General features: G+C 46.5%; 2 protein-coding genes across 3 annotated transcripts in view; both read right to left on the reverse strand.

The window, feature by feature from the left end:
* LOC146181007 (uncharacterized) overlaps positions 1 to 19,561 on the reverse strand; it is a 174,756-nt gene that overhangs the window by 140,427 nt on the left and 14,768 nt on the right. Inside the window, exon 1 of one of the 2 annotated variants that reach the window (XM_084576228.1) lies at positions 1,526 to 2,251. The exons of the other annotated variant lie outside the window; for it this stretch is intronic. Coding sequence (XP_084432354.1) covers positions 1,526 to 1,550 — 25 coding nt within the window. The 5' untranslated portion in view covers positions 1,551 to 2,251. Of the gene's footprint in view, positions 1 to 1,525; positions 2,252 to 19,561 lie in introns of those variants that run through there. 2 annotated transcript variants of the gene reach the window in all.
* Positions 17,131 to 18,971, reverse strand: LOC146181008 (uncharacterized). The gene is made up of 2 exons (XM_084576227.1): positions 17,449 to 18,971; positions 17,131 to 17,376 (listed from the first exon to the last, which is right to left on the reverse strand). The coding sequence occupies exons 1-2, from the start codon at positions 18,239 to 18,241 to the stop codon at positions 17,189 to 17,191; spliced, it is 981 nt and encodes a 326-aa protein (XP_084432353.1). The 5' UTR covers positions 18,242 to 18,971; the 3' UTR covers positions 17,131 to 17,188.

Below are 19,561 nucleotides of genomic sequence, written 5' to 3' on the forward strand. Positions count from 1 at the left end.
AGGTTAAGAAGTTTGCAGGGGTCAAGTGGATGCAGCTAGCACAGAACCGGGTTAAGTGGAGAAATATGGGAGAGGCCTTCGCCCTGCAGTGGGTATAGTCAGGCTGATGATGATGATGACAGTTGATTTCTCTGCCTGGCTTCACCACATAGTACCCTACGTACCATGTAATGCAAGCTTCCCACATGACACTAGCACTAGTACCACATTGAAAACAAGACCAAAGGCGGACGTGACGCGCACCTCCCCAGGTAGCTTTCTGATGTTAGTGTTGTCAGCAGACGCTGGAGGCTGCGCAGCTGACCTGGCTCAGCATGAGAGAAATCATTGTGGGGGCACCATTAGGTGAGAGCCATTTTACAGGGGCACGGCACGTAGTCTGATATATCGTATGTTCCGCTGAACAGGAGTTTGAGAAACATAGACACTAGTGCTCTAATTTTGCATGGGATTTTCAAGGGGATTTTGTGAGCATTCGATATAAGCAGTAATACGAAATATTCAGATTCGAATGTAGTGGCCATTTTCTCCATTCCTTGCCTAAAATGTAATTTTAACTATTTTAGCACCTAAACAGCACATATTAAGTACTCGGACTCTAGTTATAACTAAGTGGTGCTGCCATGGTCAGTTTTATCTGAGATGCTGTGACGTAGCCCTAATATATATTTAGATAGTAGCTCCATGTTGTCTATAAGTGAGCAGTCATAATCACTGCAGTCATTACAAGTGGGCTCGGCTGTATAACTCAAATAGTTTCACTCCAAGCGAGGAAAGACCTCAACCACAGCTGGGAAACCCAAGCATGCTCACAGTGCAGAATTTTGCTAGCTGAAAAGTTACATTTTTCTGATAAATGTTACAAAGCCTCAGCAGCTGTTGAAGTAGAACTTGCAACACTATGCTTATTGTATAATCTGCCCACATTCATTGAGCCGTGTTTGTTAGCAAGGAACATTTAATTGTACAAAATTGCAAGGTGCTTGACTATGCTAGAGAACGGAATAAAAAGAAAGACAGAACATGATGTGTTGAAAGATTAGAGCCTATCACTTTCGCTGCTGTCACACCTGCTAAATTCATCACTGTCATCCTAATTCAAATTGGTCACTGCAGTTGCCCTCATGTTGGACCTGGTGGGACCAGCAGAAAATACGTGAGCACAAGACATGAGAGAATGCTACATTTTTAATGGGGATTACCTGCTGCACTACTGCCTTCAGGGCAAATACGTGCTTGTTCTCTACATACTTTTGGGCATTAGAAAACAAAAAAGTACAGACCTTATAGGCATGCCACAACAGATTGCAAGGAAGAACCTGCATCAGTTTGCCATCGATCTGTCTAACAGAAAAATATGTTCTTATTCAAGAAACAGTGTCGGCGATGATGCATGACGACTATGCAAATGCTGCATGTTACTCTCTTTCTGCCCTCTGTGCACGTGCTGTCCAGCTACTCATACCACATATTTGTTGCTAGGCCAGCTCTACCCTCATAACAGGAAAACATTGTAAACACTCACCAAAAATCCTGTCATCTGTTCCCATTTCTTGTTGGCCTTTTTTTCACATCGGGCACTTTTCTTGCTCTTCATGGGACAGCCGACCTCCACCAGAAGATGCCTGTGCTACTTGCTCTGCTTGAGGGGGCCTGTCTTTTGCCCCAGTGCTGAGCAGTGCACTTTCACACATTCCACTGTTTTGATAAGAGCAAGTACTAGTGTCATTTTAAAACCTGCTTTTCACCTTCACATTGAACAGCACGAGGAAACGCGGGGATAGAAAAGGACGGCACAGGCCGAGCACCTATTGTTCAGTGCAATGATATTTGCCTACTCGACCAAATCGCTCTACTGCTGCTCAGCCTCTCGCTCGGCAGCTGCGGAAATCTTGTTTTAGCACAGAAGTGCTACTACTACTGTTGTTGACATGAAGTCTAGAGCTAACTTGGTGGACCTTGAGATATGACACAAAATCTACACACTGAACTTCTTTCAGAAATTTTATCACTTTGTTCTTCTTGCAGATTTAAAGCCATCTCATCATGTTTCCTACTGTACCTCTTACGCTCATGCCATTCATCCTCCAGCTGACAGCAATCGACTGGAATAGCCTGCCTGCTCATGCTGACCTCTACACCAGTCCCATACATTTTAGAAGTGCCATTGAATATGCTGTCACCTGGTGCTGACAATGCCACAAGCAACGAATGAACAAACTGGTGTAGCACTGAAACGGACTTTTCCTAAGACACTCGGCTGACTTGCCCCCATAGAAGAACTAAGCAACTCAACAGGGATGATAGCACCAAGCGTGCTCACTGGTCGTCAAACTACAGCAAGAACACTGCCCTTGGCAGTGATGAATTTAAAGTCAGCATTGAAACATCGACATAAAGCTGCTAAAGGCAGCTAGAGCAATTTGCACCAATATGGAAGCAGTCTGTGATCATGCTGCTGTGATCATTCAAGATAAATTTTGGCACATGTTGCATTACAATGAATGTGATAAAGCCATAACAAAGCAACAGTGAGCATGGAAAATAGCACAAATTCTTGGCAGCATTATCTACATCACTCTGTGCATGACAAGCAAAGTGATTATGCCGCATGTCAGTGGCTATTGCCAGCAATAAAGATTACAATAGTTTGCGGCAACATTACGCATGAACCCAGTTAATTTTTTGCATGATTAAATTATACACTTCGAGCAACACAAGAAACAAGAATTGAGTAAAAAAAACATGCACAACTGAAGTGCTGAATATGAACTGAATCTTTATGAGGGAAGTGTTGTTCATATAAAACATTGAAACCTGGCAAGCACAGGCGTGCAAGTGTAAAAAAAAAAGGAAAGAAAAACATGTCAAGCCACACATGTGCATTTACCTCAGGACACTACAAAAGTTCTATCAAGGTAATCTAGTTCTATATGGTGTAATGATACTGAACTTCTGCTGATGCACGAAGTTTGCAATGTGGTGATAAGATATGGATCTCCTATTTCCTGGCACAGCTGATTCTATGCCTGTGGACAGCATGGGTGCTTCCAAAACCTGGTGAACAGATGGTATCATTTTGTATATTGCTTTATAGGAAAGGAAAGGCGCAATGTCTGTCACTGTCTGGGTGCACAACTGAACTTCATCATAAGGGAAGGGAGAAAGGTGGGAGTGAGAGTGGAAAGAGAGAAAGAGGTGAAGAGGAGAGAGGTAGTGAAGGACTAGCAGAAAATTTCAACCACATGGCAATCTTTAATGTTCACCGACATCACATAGCGCATGGACGTCCTTGTGTTCTGCCTCCGTCGAAAACTAGCCATCGTGGTCATGTTCAAACCCGGAAACTCCGAATCAGTAGCCGAGCGTTTTAAACACTACACCATCACTGCGGGTGGCTATAATGTTCTGTGCTGCCGTCACGGCAATGTATGACAAGGTTGAGAGAAGAGGCTGAGGCCTCCAGCAACCCCTAGTTCTCCTAGATAGACGCTGAGGTATTTTCCCGTCTGCCCATAATAAACTTTTTGATATGAGAGCGGTACTTAGCACACGATGCATTTGCTTTTCAGCATATCTGTCGGTGTGTCTGACAGCATATGCTCCTGCATTGGGCCTCTACCCATCCACATTATTCCGACCACCGCACATACGTTGGCAATGTTGCGGTCACCAGTGTATGCACCAAAGTTAAGGGGTGCTGTCCACAAGCACAGAAATCAGCTGTGCCGGGCTATTTGCCGCGAGATCAACCTAGAGGTGGCGCCACCGTCACTCCGGCAGTGTGGATCGGCAGCCAGCGGCGCTCGCAGAAACGCACGCTGCGTAGGTCTGCTTCCGAGTTTACGGCGGGTTTGTTGGCAATGAAAACGTGTCCTCTGCAGTATTTCTGCAATATTGCAGAACAAAATCCAAGGATTTCGCCAATGCAGCAGAAGAAGAGCGGATTTTAGGAAAACAAAGCACGCAACCACCAGTCTTCTAGATTTACTTTGCACGTTTCTTGCGCTGTACTGCGCTCATGCGCCTAATGCTTGGGCCTGCCTAATGACAGCTTTGTTTTTCTTATCGACTTTTAAACAGTTTGCGCATGTCTCATGCGAGTGAGACCGGCGAATCTAGTGTCAAACCCACGCAGATACCAGGTTCGTGCTCTGACCTGCAGTAATTTAGATTGAATCGAGAAAGCCTGATTCATTATATCGTACTTGACTCGAGGATTAAGCAGGTTAAATGTAGCATTCGCAGCGCACTGCATGGAGAGTTGCTTTAGACTTAATGCACATCAACTCTGGCTCAGACAACCAAGCACAAGTATTCCCCAAAATTGAGATCACGCCGACACTATACGGGAAACCTCGCCGCACAGGAAAGCTGATTGTTCGCGTGTACAGCGCTGAGTGGATTGAATTTGCCGAAATGCTTTTTGCGGCCACTGTCACAGAATGTGATAGCGCAGTAATGCATGCGCCACTAACTGTAAATGATTTCCTGAAACCGAGGAAAGCATAAGAGATTTCTGATGTGTGTGGTGTTAATATATAACGGTAAATTAGTAGTGTAAATATTTTGTTTTGCAATGCGAATAATTTCACCGTGTGAGAGAACTTTTACACACTTGACAGAATTTACAATAATCAGCGATTAATTTTCAGTAATGTTAAAGTGCAAGCTACGAATTACTCGCTGAGAAGACATCGTTATAAACTGCGCATGGGCACTGTCATGTTCTGGGAAGCAATTTTACAGGCTGAAAATTTCTTTCAATTATTTAGCAGTGACTAAATCTTGTGCGAAGTAAAATATTAGGGTTGCTTCCAAAACAGATGCCGGATATAAAACTATTCCGAAAGAAATGGAGGTCATCTTATCATGCGACTATAAAAATGCATTTATTCCCGAACTAAACACTGATATTTAAGCCTGTATGAAGCTGTTTTACTCCCCTTGTCAGAAATGACGAGTTTTGTCGGAAGACAGCACTTGGACGAAAAGGGATTATAATGATTATAATAGGCTATCAGTAAAGTATGTCGATCTAGGCGTATTATGTAATATTTAGGGTAACAATTAGGTGCAGGGAATATGTTTCCCAAACATTCGAGCATTTTTCTAAAGCAAAATGTGCTCACTAAAACTTTTACGAATGCACAGAAGCCTTCAACAACAAAAGAAAAGAAAAGAAATGCATATTGGCCCGGGTTTAACGCATGAAAGCGGCATCAGCTATGATGGATGATTGCAGAGGCTGGTTTTGGTGTCGTTTTTTTTTTTTTTTTCAATATTAACACCACATTTACCACGTGGGATTGTTTATTGTGCTGTCAAATCCAACAGCAGAGGAACGCTGCTGTTGGATTGTTCGCTGCTGTTCAAAACGGTTGTGATTGAATCCCCCATTCTCGAAATCAGCAGTCGAGCACCCTTACCATTGAGACACCGCGACCAAGGTTTAAAAGCAAAAAAAAAAAAAAAAAAAAAAAAGAAAAAAAAAAAAAAGAAAAAAAAAAGTACTCAACACAACTCTATCGTGCATACAGACGGCATAGTAGGCATAGAGTGGTCTGTTCAAACTGCATTCTGCTATATGAAGCAGTCTGTGGTGGCATATGTTTTAGTAGCTGCGGTATTCCAAACAGAAACTGGAATATGCGATTTCTGAGCGTTTGCATTAACTTTTATTGATGGCAACGACCTGTTTTGCTTTGACACGGCAGTAACGACAGTACCACTTCGTTTGAGACACTGCATGTCAAAGGATATCAAGCGCCGAAGACCGCGATGGATGGTGTCCTTATCCAAGCATGACATGCTCGATACGGACAAGTATATTTTTTTTAATGAAGCGTGGGGCTATAGACTGTTCATATTTATTTTGCAAGAGGCATATAGGTAAGCAAAAGCTCACAGGAACGGCAAAACAAACAAAAACACTCTTGTACACGCCGCATGTGCACGCGTAAATCACTGCGGGCTGGCATGCGACGCGAAAACGCATCCACACTGAATAGGTTTCGCCGCTGAGCCGCAAGGTGGCGACTCTGCTCGATCTCGAGGCCAATAGCAGAGGCATATCTCATCATCAAATAGCACAGCTCACACGTCACCAAACCTCAGTGGTGTTATACCAGTTTGAACTGGATTACTTTGACAGAACTTGTTTTATTCTGCAGTGCGGTTAGTTTCATGGTATTCAGGCACACATGGTTTCACTTGTTAGCGCTTTTCATGCCTTGGGCACCTGCGCATTGTGGGTTTGAAGCACGACTCCTTTTTAATAGTCAGTGCTTTGTTTGTGTGTTTTTTTTCTTATTCAGTCCTGCTTTTTCATATCATTCAAAATGTAAAATGCCCACCAACTCGCCCAGTTTTTGGTTCTGCTAAATTACATTATAATTCCCATTCATCCACAGCAAAAGAGAAGTTCCTTATGTTTTCCTTGATATAAGCAGCTGTTGCTCCCCTTGCTTGAAGCCCAGTATCATTCACTTGCAATTGATTGATTGTGTACGTTATACTGTATCCTTGTGCAAGTAATAGCCTGAAACGGGGAATTTAGGGAGAACAAAAATTAATTTTCGACCCTTTGAGTGGAAAGCATGCCTTCAGGAATGCACTTCTGACCTCTGTGGCCTCAGAAGCAGATCTAAACACGCAATAGAGTATTTCAAAGTGTGCAAAATGAAGCGGCTTGTCAAACTGCTGCCACATAATGGAACATAACTGACACCTATCAAGTGATTTCAACTCGTACCATAAATATAGCAAATAGAAGCGTAGCAACATTCGGAAGCCTCGTCTCCTTTTGACGCATGCGGAGACTGACTGCCTCCTTGAGCAAGACATTGATGCATGCAGTATTCACATGCATTTAGAGTTGGAGAGCCTAAGATGATGACAAAGAAGATAACAGACATGCAACAAAACCAAGCAAGCCCACGTTCAAAGACCTGACATACTATACTTATTGAACACTGTTATAACGAACCCCACAGCAACAAAATATTTCTAATTCCTGGTCAGCTAGCTACAAAAGTCAATGCAATAATGTTCTCGCCACAACAAACTAGTTTTCGGGCTTGTTCTCATTTTAATCAAATTTCAGCTGAGTGAGCTGGGCTTGGAAATTTATTTTATGATTAGCTATGCATAATGCCAACAGAATGTAACTTCTCATACATCCACGCCACCTAGTTTCACTAAAACATGTTCCCACTGCCACACCCGTAAATAAACTCGTGCGCCATTGTGTTGGGTGGATCTGATGACTACATGGCTAGCCACACTGTGACAAGGCACAGGCCTGCTTTGCCAAGCTGAAGCCACAGCCAATGATAACTTCATTTGAATCATTACAGAATCGAGCAGCTAGATTCATTCATCCCTACTATTATACAATGCCAGCATTTCATTTTTAAAAGTCCAGTCTAACAAATCTTGCATGCTGTCGTTGAATCGCCAGTATGTGTTTGTTCCATAAGTTTCGTTCCAGCTCACATCGAATCCCGCCCTACATCAGCTCTCATTCAACCCCGAATTAGTCATCCCCTGCAAGTCGCCCATCCACAATCCTATACTAAGTTTGCAGCAGCATTCTTTCCTTGCTTAGCTGTACACTATAATGCCACTGCTGGAATCACCTGTCCATCCACATTTTGTAATTGCATAACTGCCATATTTAACCATTATATTTATACCTGTACCCATCCCTTATATAAAACCTTCAAACAGAAAGCCTTTAAGGTAATAAAGTGAAGTGTTCATTCTAGATGACATGACTACAGGTGCAATGCGGCATGCCCTAGTCGTCGTTGTGTTTCTGCTTTGAAATTTCTTTTCCTCGTGTCTCACTATCACATTAACCTAAATAAAACCACCTATCTAAAACCACGTCATCATCACTAGAGCAGGACTAATCCCAAAAAATGTATCAGACCATTTGCATCCCGTGGTGATACGTTCAAATATTCATTTTTTCCATTGGTCATCGAAGAATGGAATAGGTTGCCGCTGGACTGCATCAATGTAGGCATGTCTGAACTGTTTCTTTAAAAACTTGAGAGTCTGTTCAATCGATGAAGCTTTTAAAATAATTAGTAAACCTCTTATTTGTTTGCTGAAATTTTAACAGTGTTCTATTGACTGATGTACTGCCCATATCTATTTATTGTTAGTTATTGTGATTGTCCAGCATTTCACGTCGCTCCGGCACTACCTGCTAGAACGAAACTGTTCAACCGTCTCCTGTATCAACCTAGAAATCAGGCTCAGTATTGTTAAATAAATAAATAACTGCTGCGATGGAGCGTTGGCCTGAGTGATCCATCATTAGTGCTTGTGTGCCTGCCCTCGACAGCAGCATCGCGACAAGGCGCAAGTTCCTTTCTTTGGATATGAAGACTCAAATCACCAGCAAGCCTAGATGTGGCACTTTAAAAGGAGACATTGCAGGAGAATATGCATCTCCAACAGCACACTGTCAACCATTTTGAAGTTCGCCATAATGATGTGTTGTTGGAAGACGAGAGCAATGCACAAGATTCATTGGTCCCATCTCCTGCACTGGATGGACGCATCTGACAATGTGAAATTTCATTGGGTGCCCACGACGAGTGATGCAGCTGTTGCCAGAGTGCGAGCATCACACCACAGTGGTGATATCCGAAGGACGGAGGCAAACGAAGATGATCGACTTTTTTCGGAAATACATGGTGTTCGTGAAGAGCGCAGTCAAATCTGAAAGTGTTTTTGGGCAGGTTTCGCCCCAACGAAATTTCCGCTTCTACAAAATTTTTCATGCGTCCCATCAGTTTCATTGTAGCGAGGTTTGGCTGTACACTAACATCATGTAAACGTATAAAGTTCATATAACATGCAAAGATCGAGTGAATGTGACTTCAGTGTGTGGTTAGGAACATTACATACTTGAAGCACATAGAAAGTAGGTTCTGTGTAACTAATAATCTGCTAGATTATGTACATTTCTTGAGGGAAAAAAATTTTCCTAGGGCATGGTTTGTAGTGTAAAGAGAAACTGCTTTATAAGGAGTTTAGTACACAGTTTAGGTTAATCCCTCTAATAAAATATTTTGCAGAATATCCCCTATTTGACATCGCCTTGCAGCTCACTTTTTTTTTGTCAAGAGAAACCAAAACTTTCTTCTACTCCAATTCAAATAAACAAGATCTGGTCATAATCATCGCTGCACAGTACTTGAATGCATTTGACAGCTGTTTCAGTCTATCAGCGAAAACAAAAGTTATAATGAGCCACAAAATAAAAAGTGCAACAGAGAAAAACAAATTACAGGGTTCTATATCACGAAGAGACACATGGGCTACGAGGGGCGCCGTAGCGCAAGGCACCCAATGAATTCCCTCATTTCTACTCTACCACCGTTACTGGTATCGAACCTGCATCCTTAAGGCCCTATCATGCTTACAACAGGCGGACAGGTAATGAACTTGCGCAAAACGCACCTGCCCTGTCGTCACATCCCCTTGTTCTTCTACGTTTTGCGCAAGTTCATTACCTTTCTGCTAATATGAACCAACTGACCCAGACGAGAGCACTTATTGAACTTGCAAAGGTTACGCAACCGTTCAAATTGAAAAGCAACAGCCACTGGTCAACGCGTGCTGCTAGTTTTTTCTGGATTTATGAATGATGGTTGCAAGCCAGTAACAAATCAGCGGTATAGTTGAAGTGAACAAAAGTTAGTTCCATATCCAGTTCCTTGTTGCTGATGAACATTCAAGGTCGAGAAGTCTCGTTCTGAATGAGACCGATTGAGGAAAGCAACCTACGGGTCACCCTTGCAAGCATGAACATCACTGAACTGAGGGGATCCCTGGTAGCATGCAACAGCCAGTCGATTGCCCTTTGTGATTTGAAGTGTGAACAGGCTTTTATGCTCTGCAGTCCAAAGCCACAAGCAATGAGCCAACATAGTGACTAAGAATAAACAATTTATCTATTAAATCGTGCGTGTGTCCCACCATCGTGGTGCAGTGGTTAAGGTGCTTGATAGCCATTTCCTAGGACGTGAGAGCCATTTCCTAGGACGTGAGATGGAATCTCGGCTGCGGCGGCCACTTTTCGATGGAGACAAAAAACAAGGCGCCCGTATGCCGTGCGTTTTCAGTGCATGTTAAAGAGCCCCAGGCAGTGGTCAAAATTTCTGGAGCCTTTCACTATGGTATCTCTCATAGCCTGAGTCGCTTTGGGACGTTAAACCAGTTAAACAAAGACCAAGCCATATCCTGTGTGTGACCGGGCCAGTAAAAAATTTCACTACACATCTCAAAAGGGGCACAATGCTGGGCTTGATGGTGTTCTTGGAAAAGCACAGCAAGCACAAAACCTAAAAACAAAATCTGCTGCCCTCTTTTGTGTGCCATGCACCACTAAACCCACTAGGGTAGCATACGCTTGGTTCATTCACACCTATATCCTTCTGTACAAACTCAATGTCAGCTGTTTGACTTGGCTGCCATCCAAGCAATAAAAGCCTTCTGCCCCACCACGCTGCTTCAGTCAGGAATGAAGAAGCAATGCTGCAGTTCTCTGCTTTGGCTGAAAACTAGCGCACTCTGCTCACCCGGCTGAAAGCCTTGTGTAGTGAAGGGCTCATTCACACCCACGTTCTGTGACCACAGAGGGTATGCATGTTTTCTTGTAACTGCGACATCGGTCACTAGTGCAAAAATGCAAAGGACACAGCAACCATGTTGTAGCTATTGAAGCAAGTGCCAAATTTGCCCTTTAATCAGGGTTCTCCCCAGAAAATTTGAGAGGCTCACCGCACGGTCTGCGACCCATGTGGTGAAGCATCCTCAAAACACAATGCTTTACTGAGCTTGGCGTACTTGAAAAGTGGAGGAAGCACATGGATGTGAGAGAAAAATATGAGTAGGCATTAGAAGGCATTATGCCATCCTGAAATAAGACTGTTGTGATGCATGAACACGTGCTTATCTATCGAGATACCGGCTAAGCCACTGTTAACGACAGTAGCTGCGGTGACGTGGCTAGCCAACGGCTATAAATACTACTAACCTTTAATAAAGCTGGTTCGTTCTTCGCCAACCACTTCTCGATTCACTTCAGTGGCGACGAGGCTGCCCACAGCCGGGCACTGTCTGCTCCATGGCGGCCCACGCCGGACCGCCGGGTTTCGACGAAACGGAAGACAGTTGGGAAGCCTATCAGGTGCGTCTGGAATCTTATTTTGAAGCTTACGGAATCGATGACTCGAAGAAACGACGGGCTCTTCTAACGGCAGCTTTAAGTACAGCAACAGTCGGCATAATAACGGGACGTTGCGCGCCGGTCAAGATTCAAGAGCTAGCCTACGAGCAGCTGGTTCTGCTGCTGACTGAGCATTTCGCGCCGCAAGGCAATGAAATTGCGGAGTCGTACAAGTTCTTCACAAGACGCCAGCGTCCGGACGAAACAATGAAGGACTTTATTGCCGAAATTCGGAAGCAAGCCTGTAGGTGCAACTTTGGCGATGCAAGGGACAGGATGTTACGAGACAGACTTGTTTGCGGTCTGCGTGACACCGGCGTTCAGCGGAAACTCTTGTCAAAAGCTTCGCTAACGCTGAAAGAAGCCGAGGATATAGCGTTAGCGGCAGAGATGGCAGCCCTTAACGTGGACCACATGGATAAGACAAAGGATCATGGCAATATTAATGCCGTGAGGAGCAAGCAGCAGGGCCAACCGTATTGCCACAAAACTCGTACGCACACGGCATCTAAACCAAGCCCAGGTGACGCTTGCCCGTGTTGCGGTAGCACTGAGCACAAGGCAGGGAAGTGCAAGTTTCGCCGGGCGGAGTGTTTTCGCTGCCGACGGAAAGGGCACCTAGCTAAAATGTGCGCGTTGAAACAACCAGGAGTGGCACTTTGTGAAGAGCATTCCTCGTCAAGTGATGGCAACGAGCTTTGTCTACTTAGTTTGTACACTGCGTCTGTTAACTTGACCACGCCCATTATTCGCACATTCCGTTGGAGCGGGATTCCGATCAAGATGCAAGTAGACACAGGCTCGCCGGTCTCCATCATTACGTGGAAAACCTACTGCAAGCATCGGCATGCCTGGCCTGCGCTACTCAAGACGTCTTTGCAGTTGTCCTGCTTCCTGGGCAAGCTCCCCGTGAAGGGCCAGCTCAAGATTCCTGTCTCGTACGCGGGAAAAACCTTGGAAGCGACGCTGACCGTGCTGCAGTGCGCTGGCCCGGACTTGTGCGGACGTGACATCATCAGCGCATTTGAGCATAGCGGAAGACCCGTCCTCAGCATTGCCAGCGATGCAACCTCTGGTGAGCAAGATTTGTCGCACCAACCTTCCGTTAGCGCACTGTTAGAAGAGTTCAGTGATTTGTTTACGCCAGGTCTAGGGCGCATTAACGGTCCCGCAGTTCATCTGCGGTTGCATGAAAATGCGAAACCGCGTTTCTGCAAAGCTCGTTCTGTGCCATATGCAATGCGGGAGCAAGTGTCTAATGAAATAGACCGGCTTGTTAAAGATGGCATTCTCTCGCCTATCGACAGTGCGGATTGGGCCACGCCTCTGGTTCCCGTGATCAAGAAGAATGGTTCCATTCGGTTGTGTGGTGATTTTAAGGTGACCGCAAACTCTGCATGCGTTACGGAGCAGTACCCATTGCCGAAAATACGGGATATTTTCGCCAACCTAAACGGCGGGGAAGTCTTCAGCACTATCGACTTGAAAGATGCTTACAATCAGTTGCCGCTTGATGAGGAAACCAGGAAGCTTTTGGTCGTAAACACCCCGAAAGGCCTGTTTTGCTTCAATCGACTTCCGTTTGGTGTAGCCTCTGCTCCTGCAATTTTTCAGAGACGCATGGAAGGCATCCTACAAGGCATTCCGGGCGTTCAAGTTTATCTGGACGACGTAGTAGTCGCGGAAAAACTCGGGAACTCTGACACACTGCGTGAAGTTTTCAGGCGTTTCCGACAGCATGGTGTGAAGTTGCATCCCCAGAAATGCAAGTTTCGGCAAGCACAAGTTGAATTTCTGGGGCATCGTATAAGCGCGGACGGGTTGTTACCTAAGGCAGATAACACTGCCGCCATAGCAAAGATGCCGAAGCCAACGTGCGTTGCGGAACTGCGGGCATTCTTGGGGTTTGTAACCTATTACCACGCATTTCTGGGAAATTTGGCTATGGTTCTGGAGCCGCTGCATGAACTACTAAGAAAGAACGCACGCTGGAAGTGGGGGGCGAGACAAGATAACGCTTTCCGGACAACGAAGCGGCTGCTAGAGGAAGCAAAGTTCTTGGCACACTACGATCCAAGTAAGCCCCTTTTCTTGGAAACCGATGCATCATCGTGTGGCGTTGGCGCCGTACTATACCACAGAGTAAATGGGCAAGATCTACCAATCGGGTTCCGATCGCGAACTCTTTCAGCTGCTGAGCGCAATTACGCGCAGATTGAAAGAGAGGCATTGGCGGTAGTATTTGGTGTTACAAAGTTCCGGGAATATCTGCTCGGGAATCTGTTCACGCTCGTCACTGATCACAGACCTCTCGTGAGCCTTTTCAGCCCCGACAAGCCCGTTCCAGCCATGGCCGCTGCACGGATTCAGCGTTGGTCTCTCCTGCTCAGCGCCTACAACTACAAAATCCAGTACAAACCAGGGAGGGCACTGATTCCTGCCGACACCCTTAGCCGTTTGCCTGTGCGGGAGAAGCAAAACGCTAAGATTGCAGAAGATGATGCGCGTGAGTACGTTCTTCTAACAGATCACCTAAATTCTGGTCCGCTCTCAGCGAGTGATTTGGCTAAGATGACGGGCAGTGATAGCGACCTCGCGCAAGTCCGCCAATACATTCACAATGGCTGGCCACGATACTGGCAGCCCAGTCAGGAGCCATTACGCGCATATATGCACAGGAAGGACGAACTGACTTGCAGCCATGGAATTGTATACTGGGGTCATCGTGCGGTAATTCCGACGGCTGCGAGGCTACCAATGCTGCGTATGCTGCATGACGCGCATCAAGGTATAACGGCCATGAAGAACTTGGCTCGGTCTGTATTCTGGTATCCAGGACTCGATCGGGACATTGAGAAGCTTGTCAACGCGTGTCCAACATGCATAGAATGCGGCAGCATGCCCGCGGCCCAACAACCCGTTCCTTGGCCGAAAACGGAAGAGCCCTGGTCTAGAATCCATGTCGATTTTGCGGGGCCCTTGGAAGGTCACATGTTGATGGTTGTGGTCGATTCTCATACGAAATGGATCGAGGTTGCTGCTATGAAGACTGCCACTTCAATGAAAACAATTGAAGCACTGCAGACAATGTTCAGCCGATTCGGCTTGCCAAGGACTCTCGTGACTGATAACGGGCCGCAGTTTAGTAGCGAGGAGTTCAGGGCATATATGATGCGCAATGGCATCATTCATTTGCGGACAGCTCCTTACAAGCCGCAGTCTAACGGCCTGGCGGAAAGGGCGGTACGTACTGTGAAGCAAGGACTACGCAAGAACACGCACGGTAGTCTGCAAGCACGCCTGGACCACATTCTGTCTCATTATCGGCGTACCCCCCATCTAAACGGGAAAACCCCGGCCTTCATGCTTCTCGGTTACGAGCCGCGCTGTTTACTGCACAATATCGTGTCACGACCTTTTCCCTCTGCAGGTGCTTGCAACAACGGCAAACCGCTGCGCAAGGAAATCTGGTTCAAGAACTACGGAGCAGGTGACAAGTGGAAACCAGGTGTGATAGAGTCCACCGAGGGCTCGCGCATGACAACCGTAAAGACCGCAGATGGGGAGCAACATCGCCGCCACCTGGACCAGCTAAAGACCAGGAGAACCAGTGTGGAAGGAGCGGAGGTTAAACCCGAGGCCCCCACGGAGGCATCAATGGCTGAAGACAGCCCAAGCGTATCGGGAGAGCCGCAGTCTCAAGTGCACGGCAGCAGCGAGAGCCAGTGTCAAGCGGGCGCTGACATGCAAACGCCGTCAGGCTCACAAGCTGAGGACAGTACAAACGAGGCACCGGTGACTGGCGGCGCTGGAGTGACACTGCGTAGGTCAAAAAGGAACACCCGACGCCCCGACCGCTTCACTCCTTAAGAGGGGAGAATTGTTGTGATGCATGAACACGTGCTTATCTATCGAGATACCGGCTAAGCCACTGTTAACGACAGTAGCTGCGGTGACGTGGCTAGCCAACGGCTATAAATACTACTAACCTTTAATAAAGCTGGTTCGTTCTTCGCCAACCACTAAAAGGGCAGTGACATGTGCTGTAGTGTCCCAAATGGCATGACTGGCCACATCATCCACAGAAAGTTGTGGCAGTGCTGCGCGGATGGTTGGAGAGGTGGGCGGGCAGCCTGATAGATGGGCGGCGAATCCATTGGCACCCACTGTGGGGAGAACCATTCCTTCAGAAGCCTAGCCTTATTATTACTATTCTTGCTCAGAATTGTCTTCTCAAACCTTGCTCTACACGTGCTGTCGCACGAAGCAAGGTTCTGCATGAGATTTACATTAGTGTCACTATTCTCTACATTATTTGCATGCTCCCTTAGCCGGTCATTACTGCAACAGCCAGTTTGGCCAATGGAAAGTTGTCCAACCATTGTGCAAGCGATACATCTGTACATGTATATATTGCCGAGAGCACTTTCTTTAGATTCGTTTTTTCAATAACATATTGAATGCTTTCAGCGCCTTTTCTGTATTCTCTTCATGCATGCTTGCCGTTCTCTTCTTATATGCCCTGCACACATCGGTGAATAAACAGTTCGTAGTAACGCTCGTGACTGCCCTATGTGTCCTCCCTTTGTCTTCGTGCATATATTGTGCAAACTTCTTTGCATCAAAACTCTGGAAAGTGCCAAGTCAAGCCACAGCGCTGATTAAGCAGAATTCACAGAGAGCGCCCAGACTCCCTAAACTTTGCCACATTCACATAAGCACCTGGGAGCCAAGGGGAGACATCACTGTTACCGTACAAATCAGTAGTCGAAAAAGAAGGGGGGGATGCAACCGCAGACGCCCCTCAAAACACGGACAGAGAAATTACTACGTGAAAAAAATGACACCACTCAGACCGTGCCCTAAAGAGACAACCCGTAGGAAGAGGGAATTGTGCCACCTGAGCAAAGAAGTGGCCCCATGTCAGCCTCAACTGGTACCTACACCATCCATTGGACTCTCGAAGGTGTGGCAGAGCCCCCTTGCTTACGGAAAGACTACAGCAGCAGCACAATGGGAACAAGAACAGTGAATTCAAAAGATGAAAACGGTACCACAGACCAACACTGGAGGGTGAATGCAGCTGCACTGGTACTCTTACACAGATGGCCCGTTTTTCGAGAATGCGTACAATGGAGTGAAAGGCCCCCATTCGACACAGTAAGCAAGCCCTGGGCTCTATTTCACTAGGAAACATGTAACACGCAATGAAAGTGACACCATCTTCTCTACCATTCTTGAACGTTTATTTCAATGGTCTTCGGATCCAACTACACGTTTGAGGTCAATATGTAAGCTTCAAAAGTTCGTAAACAAAAAGAAGAGAAGCTGAATAACTGTGGATATACGACCACAGTTAACCAGAACTTCCACCCTTGCAATCCAGAAGCCACACACACATAGTTCCTTGCTTGAATACATATGCTCTTTATGCGCAAAGACAAGGACTAGCTGGCGTTCTGAGGCTGCTTGTAAGAAAGGGGAACAGTTAAAAAGAAGAAAAGCTGAAGGGGAACAGAAATACTGAGTGCTGTCTCCAGTGTTCAAAAAGCTTCACGCAGTGAATGAATGCCAAAACACAGCATCTGTGCTATGCCTGATCAGTTCTTCTAAGTTCTTTACAAACTTTGTGATGCTTGCATTCCTGTGAATGCACCACAACAGCAACCTAACTGCATGAACCAAAATAGCCTGAGCTCAATAAATTCAATGAGGCTGCATGACATCAAACGTACAACCTAGTAAAAATCGTATGTTAAACAAGAAACCTACCCTCCTGAGTACACATAGTCACGTTTCTATGCCAAGCACACACATATAATAATGGTCATGCAGAAATCATGGATGTTTATGAAAGACAGCATAGAATTCACACAATGAAAAAAAAAAAAAAAGACTGTGTAAAATACATGTTGCCACTTCATGTGCAACGGCCTTTCAGTTGGCCTTCTTCTGAAGAGGTGCACGCCTGAACACATCACCTTCAAGAAACTCAAACTCATCAGCTGGACCCTGCTTGCTGCCGCTGGGCCGCGGCTGCTTGCTGGGTGGAGGACCGTCGTCCTCTTCCCCTTCTTCAATGTTGCCACACCTGCCTCCAATGGTGGGGTCGTCTCCATATCCGCCTTCATTGGAGAAGTTGTCATCATCATCATCATGCCCAGACTCCTCAACCCCAGTATTCTCAATGCACTCACGAGCTGCAGCGATGACAGCAGATGCAAATGCTGGGTCACGGCGAATTCTGGAGCAGATTAGTGAGACGTCCAACTCCACGGCATCCCGATGCAGCTTCGAATGCTTGTGCCTGAACTCATTGACAATAAGTCCGCCGCAGTCGTCACAATAGCGTGCCTCCGGATCAGGTGGCATGACAGCATTGGGTGCATGGAGGAGAAAAGCAGAAAGGGTACGACCCCTGAAGACTTTGGAACACTCGTCCTCCCGACAAGATGTCGACACCTTCAGCTGGGCCTTCCAGGGGCGCTCACTGAAGTAGCTTCGTGGCGGACCATTCGGCTCATAGGATGTCCAAGTGGCAACATGACGGCGCGTGTTCAACGGCTTCTGAGGTGCTGGCTTAGCGGCCTTCTGTGGTTGCCTATTTCCGGCACGGCCTGGTTGGTATTGGGGGACCCTATACTGTTGCGGCCTGCTTTGCAGTCCGTTATTTTGCCTGTAATACGGTTGCTCCTGGCGGCGCTGCTGGTGCTGCTGCTGCATATTCATGTACTGCGCTACCGGGCCATTCTGCTGTAGAAAGGCTGTGTACCGAAGCTGGTCTTTCAGCCACGACTGGTATGTCATCAGGTCTTGCTGCATCTGTGCACTGTTTGGCACAGAGTCCGTGTTCATCATCTGCTGAGGCGGCAGCGGAGGCGGCGGTGGTGGTGGTGGTGGTGGTGGTGGCGGCGGCTGCTGGTGATAGTACTGCTGCATTGGTTCTTGCTGGCGCCTTCGTTTTCGCGGCTGTTTTGGCGCCTCAGACATGTTTGCACTGGTGGAAAATTTCTATAACAACGCGGCCTTACGAAAATAAGCTAGGCTGTGCTCTATAAGCGCACTCTCTAGGTACCTAACCAGTGTGGTTAGCAACGATGTCACAGAACCACGAGATGAATAATGCGAGAAGTGAGCAGCATGCTCGGTTAGCACTAACACACCGTGCTTTGAAATAACAGACGCACGACAAAGAAAATGGGCGCGCACTGCTATTCGATGCAGCAGACAATTTCTGTTAGTGACACGGTAACGTACCAGCGTTTGATGCGACGGCAAGTCAACACGTTACGGATCCAAAGTCCCGGGCCACAAGGCGCCAGTGAAAAGGCGCGCCAAGTGGACGCGCACACGCAGACACAACGAAACGCACGCAGATTCCCACAGCACTGGCTTCTCCAATGGGTTCACACACACAACATGAACATGCACACACAATGTCGAGGGCTCCCGCACTCCCGCCTCTCCCTACGTTTTCCTTTGTGCGCTGCGAACAGGGATGCCGAGTGAATGCAGCAGCGAGGGAATAGAAATCAAAACTTGCCTATTCCTTGCGTCGTTTTGGTTCACTACAACGTAAAGCAATCGGCGATCACAGTCGTCAAGCACTGATGCAACAAGTACTGCTTGGAAAAATCGTAAAAAACCTTTGCCGGACGCATGCACATGAAAGCTCGCTTGCCTTCTCGTCAAAACATTTTATGGATTGGCTCGTCTAGGCTTCCTGGCGTGCCTGGCAGTTCCTTATCTTTTTCAACCTCCTTGTCACCATATCCTTGTTACGACTTCTTTGCATGATTTTTTTTTTTCTAATATAGTACCACTAAACTAAGTATATTTTATCAGCAATTAAATAATAACCACTCCATTAGAAGCTTGTAAAACTAAGTATTGCAGTTTTGCAAGGGCCAGTTTGTATTGATCTTTCCATATAAGAAAGAGAGAGAGAAAAAAAACACACCGCAGAGCGCGCCATGTACCGGAGGCAAAGTGTACTAGATATTGAGCGGAGGAGAGCGTTTCAAAAGCTCACGGCGGCACTAGAGGACGCTGCAGGTTGAGGGGCCTTAGGGTGCCTCGATGTCAGCGCCGCCGTCCAGGGTGGAGACAACCTCGCCGACGCCGCCATATTGAAGCACACGGGATCCGCTGCGCTAGCATGCTAGCATACGTAACGGCGCCGTTTTTGATTTCGGCGCTTCAGGGGGCTTTGAGTCGAATTGTCTTTTCCATAAGTATCGCACTGTGTGGAATTTCACTCTCAATAGCCATTTTACATATCGGATTGTCGAGTACGTAATTGTACGACTT

The sequence above is a fragment of the Amblyomma maculatum genome, chromosome 8, assembly GCF_055883805.1.
Source record: "Amblyomma maculatum isolate TAMU_Amacu chromosome 8, ASM5588380v1, whole genome shotgun sequence".
In the NCBI taxonomy this organism is placed as follows: Eukaryota; Metazoa; Arthropoda; class Arachnida; order Ixodida; family Ixodidae; genus Amblyomma; species Amblyomma maculatum.

Excerpts from the sequence above, each read along its gene's own strand:
- LOC146181008 (XM_084576227.1), bottom strand. The coding sequence starts at position 18,241 with ATGTCTGAGGCGCCAAAACAGCCGCGAAAACGAAGGCGCCAGCAAGAA. Across the intron at positions 17,377-17,448 it reads TGCTGTCATCGCTGCAGCTC|GCGGATATGGAGACGACCCC; the intron begins GTGAGTGCATTG and ends TCTCCAATGAAG.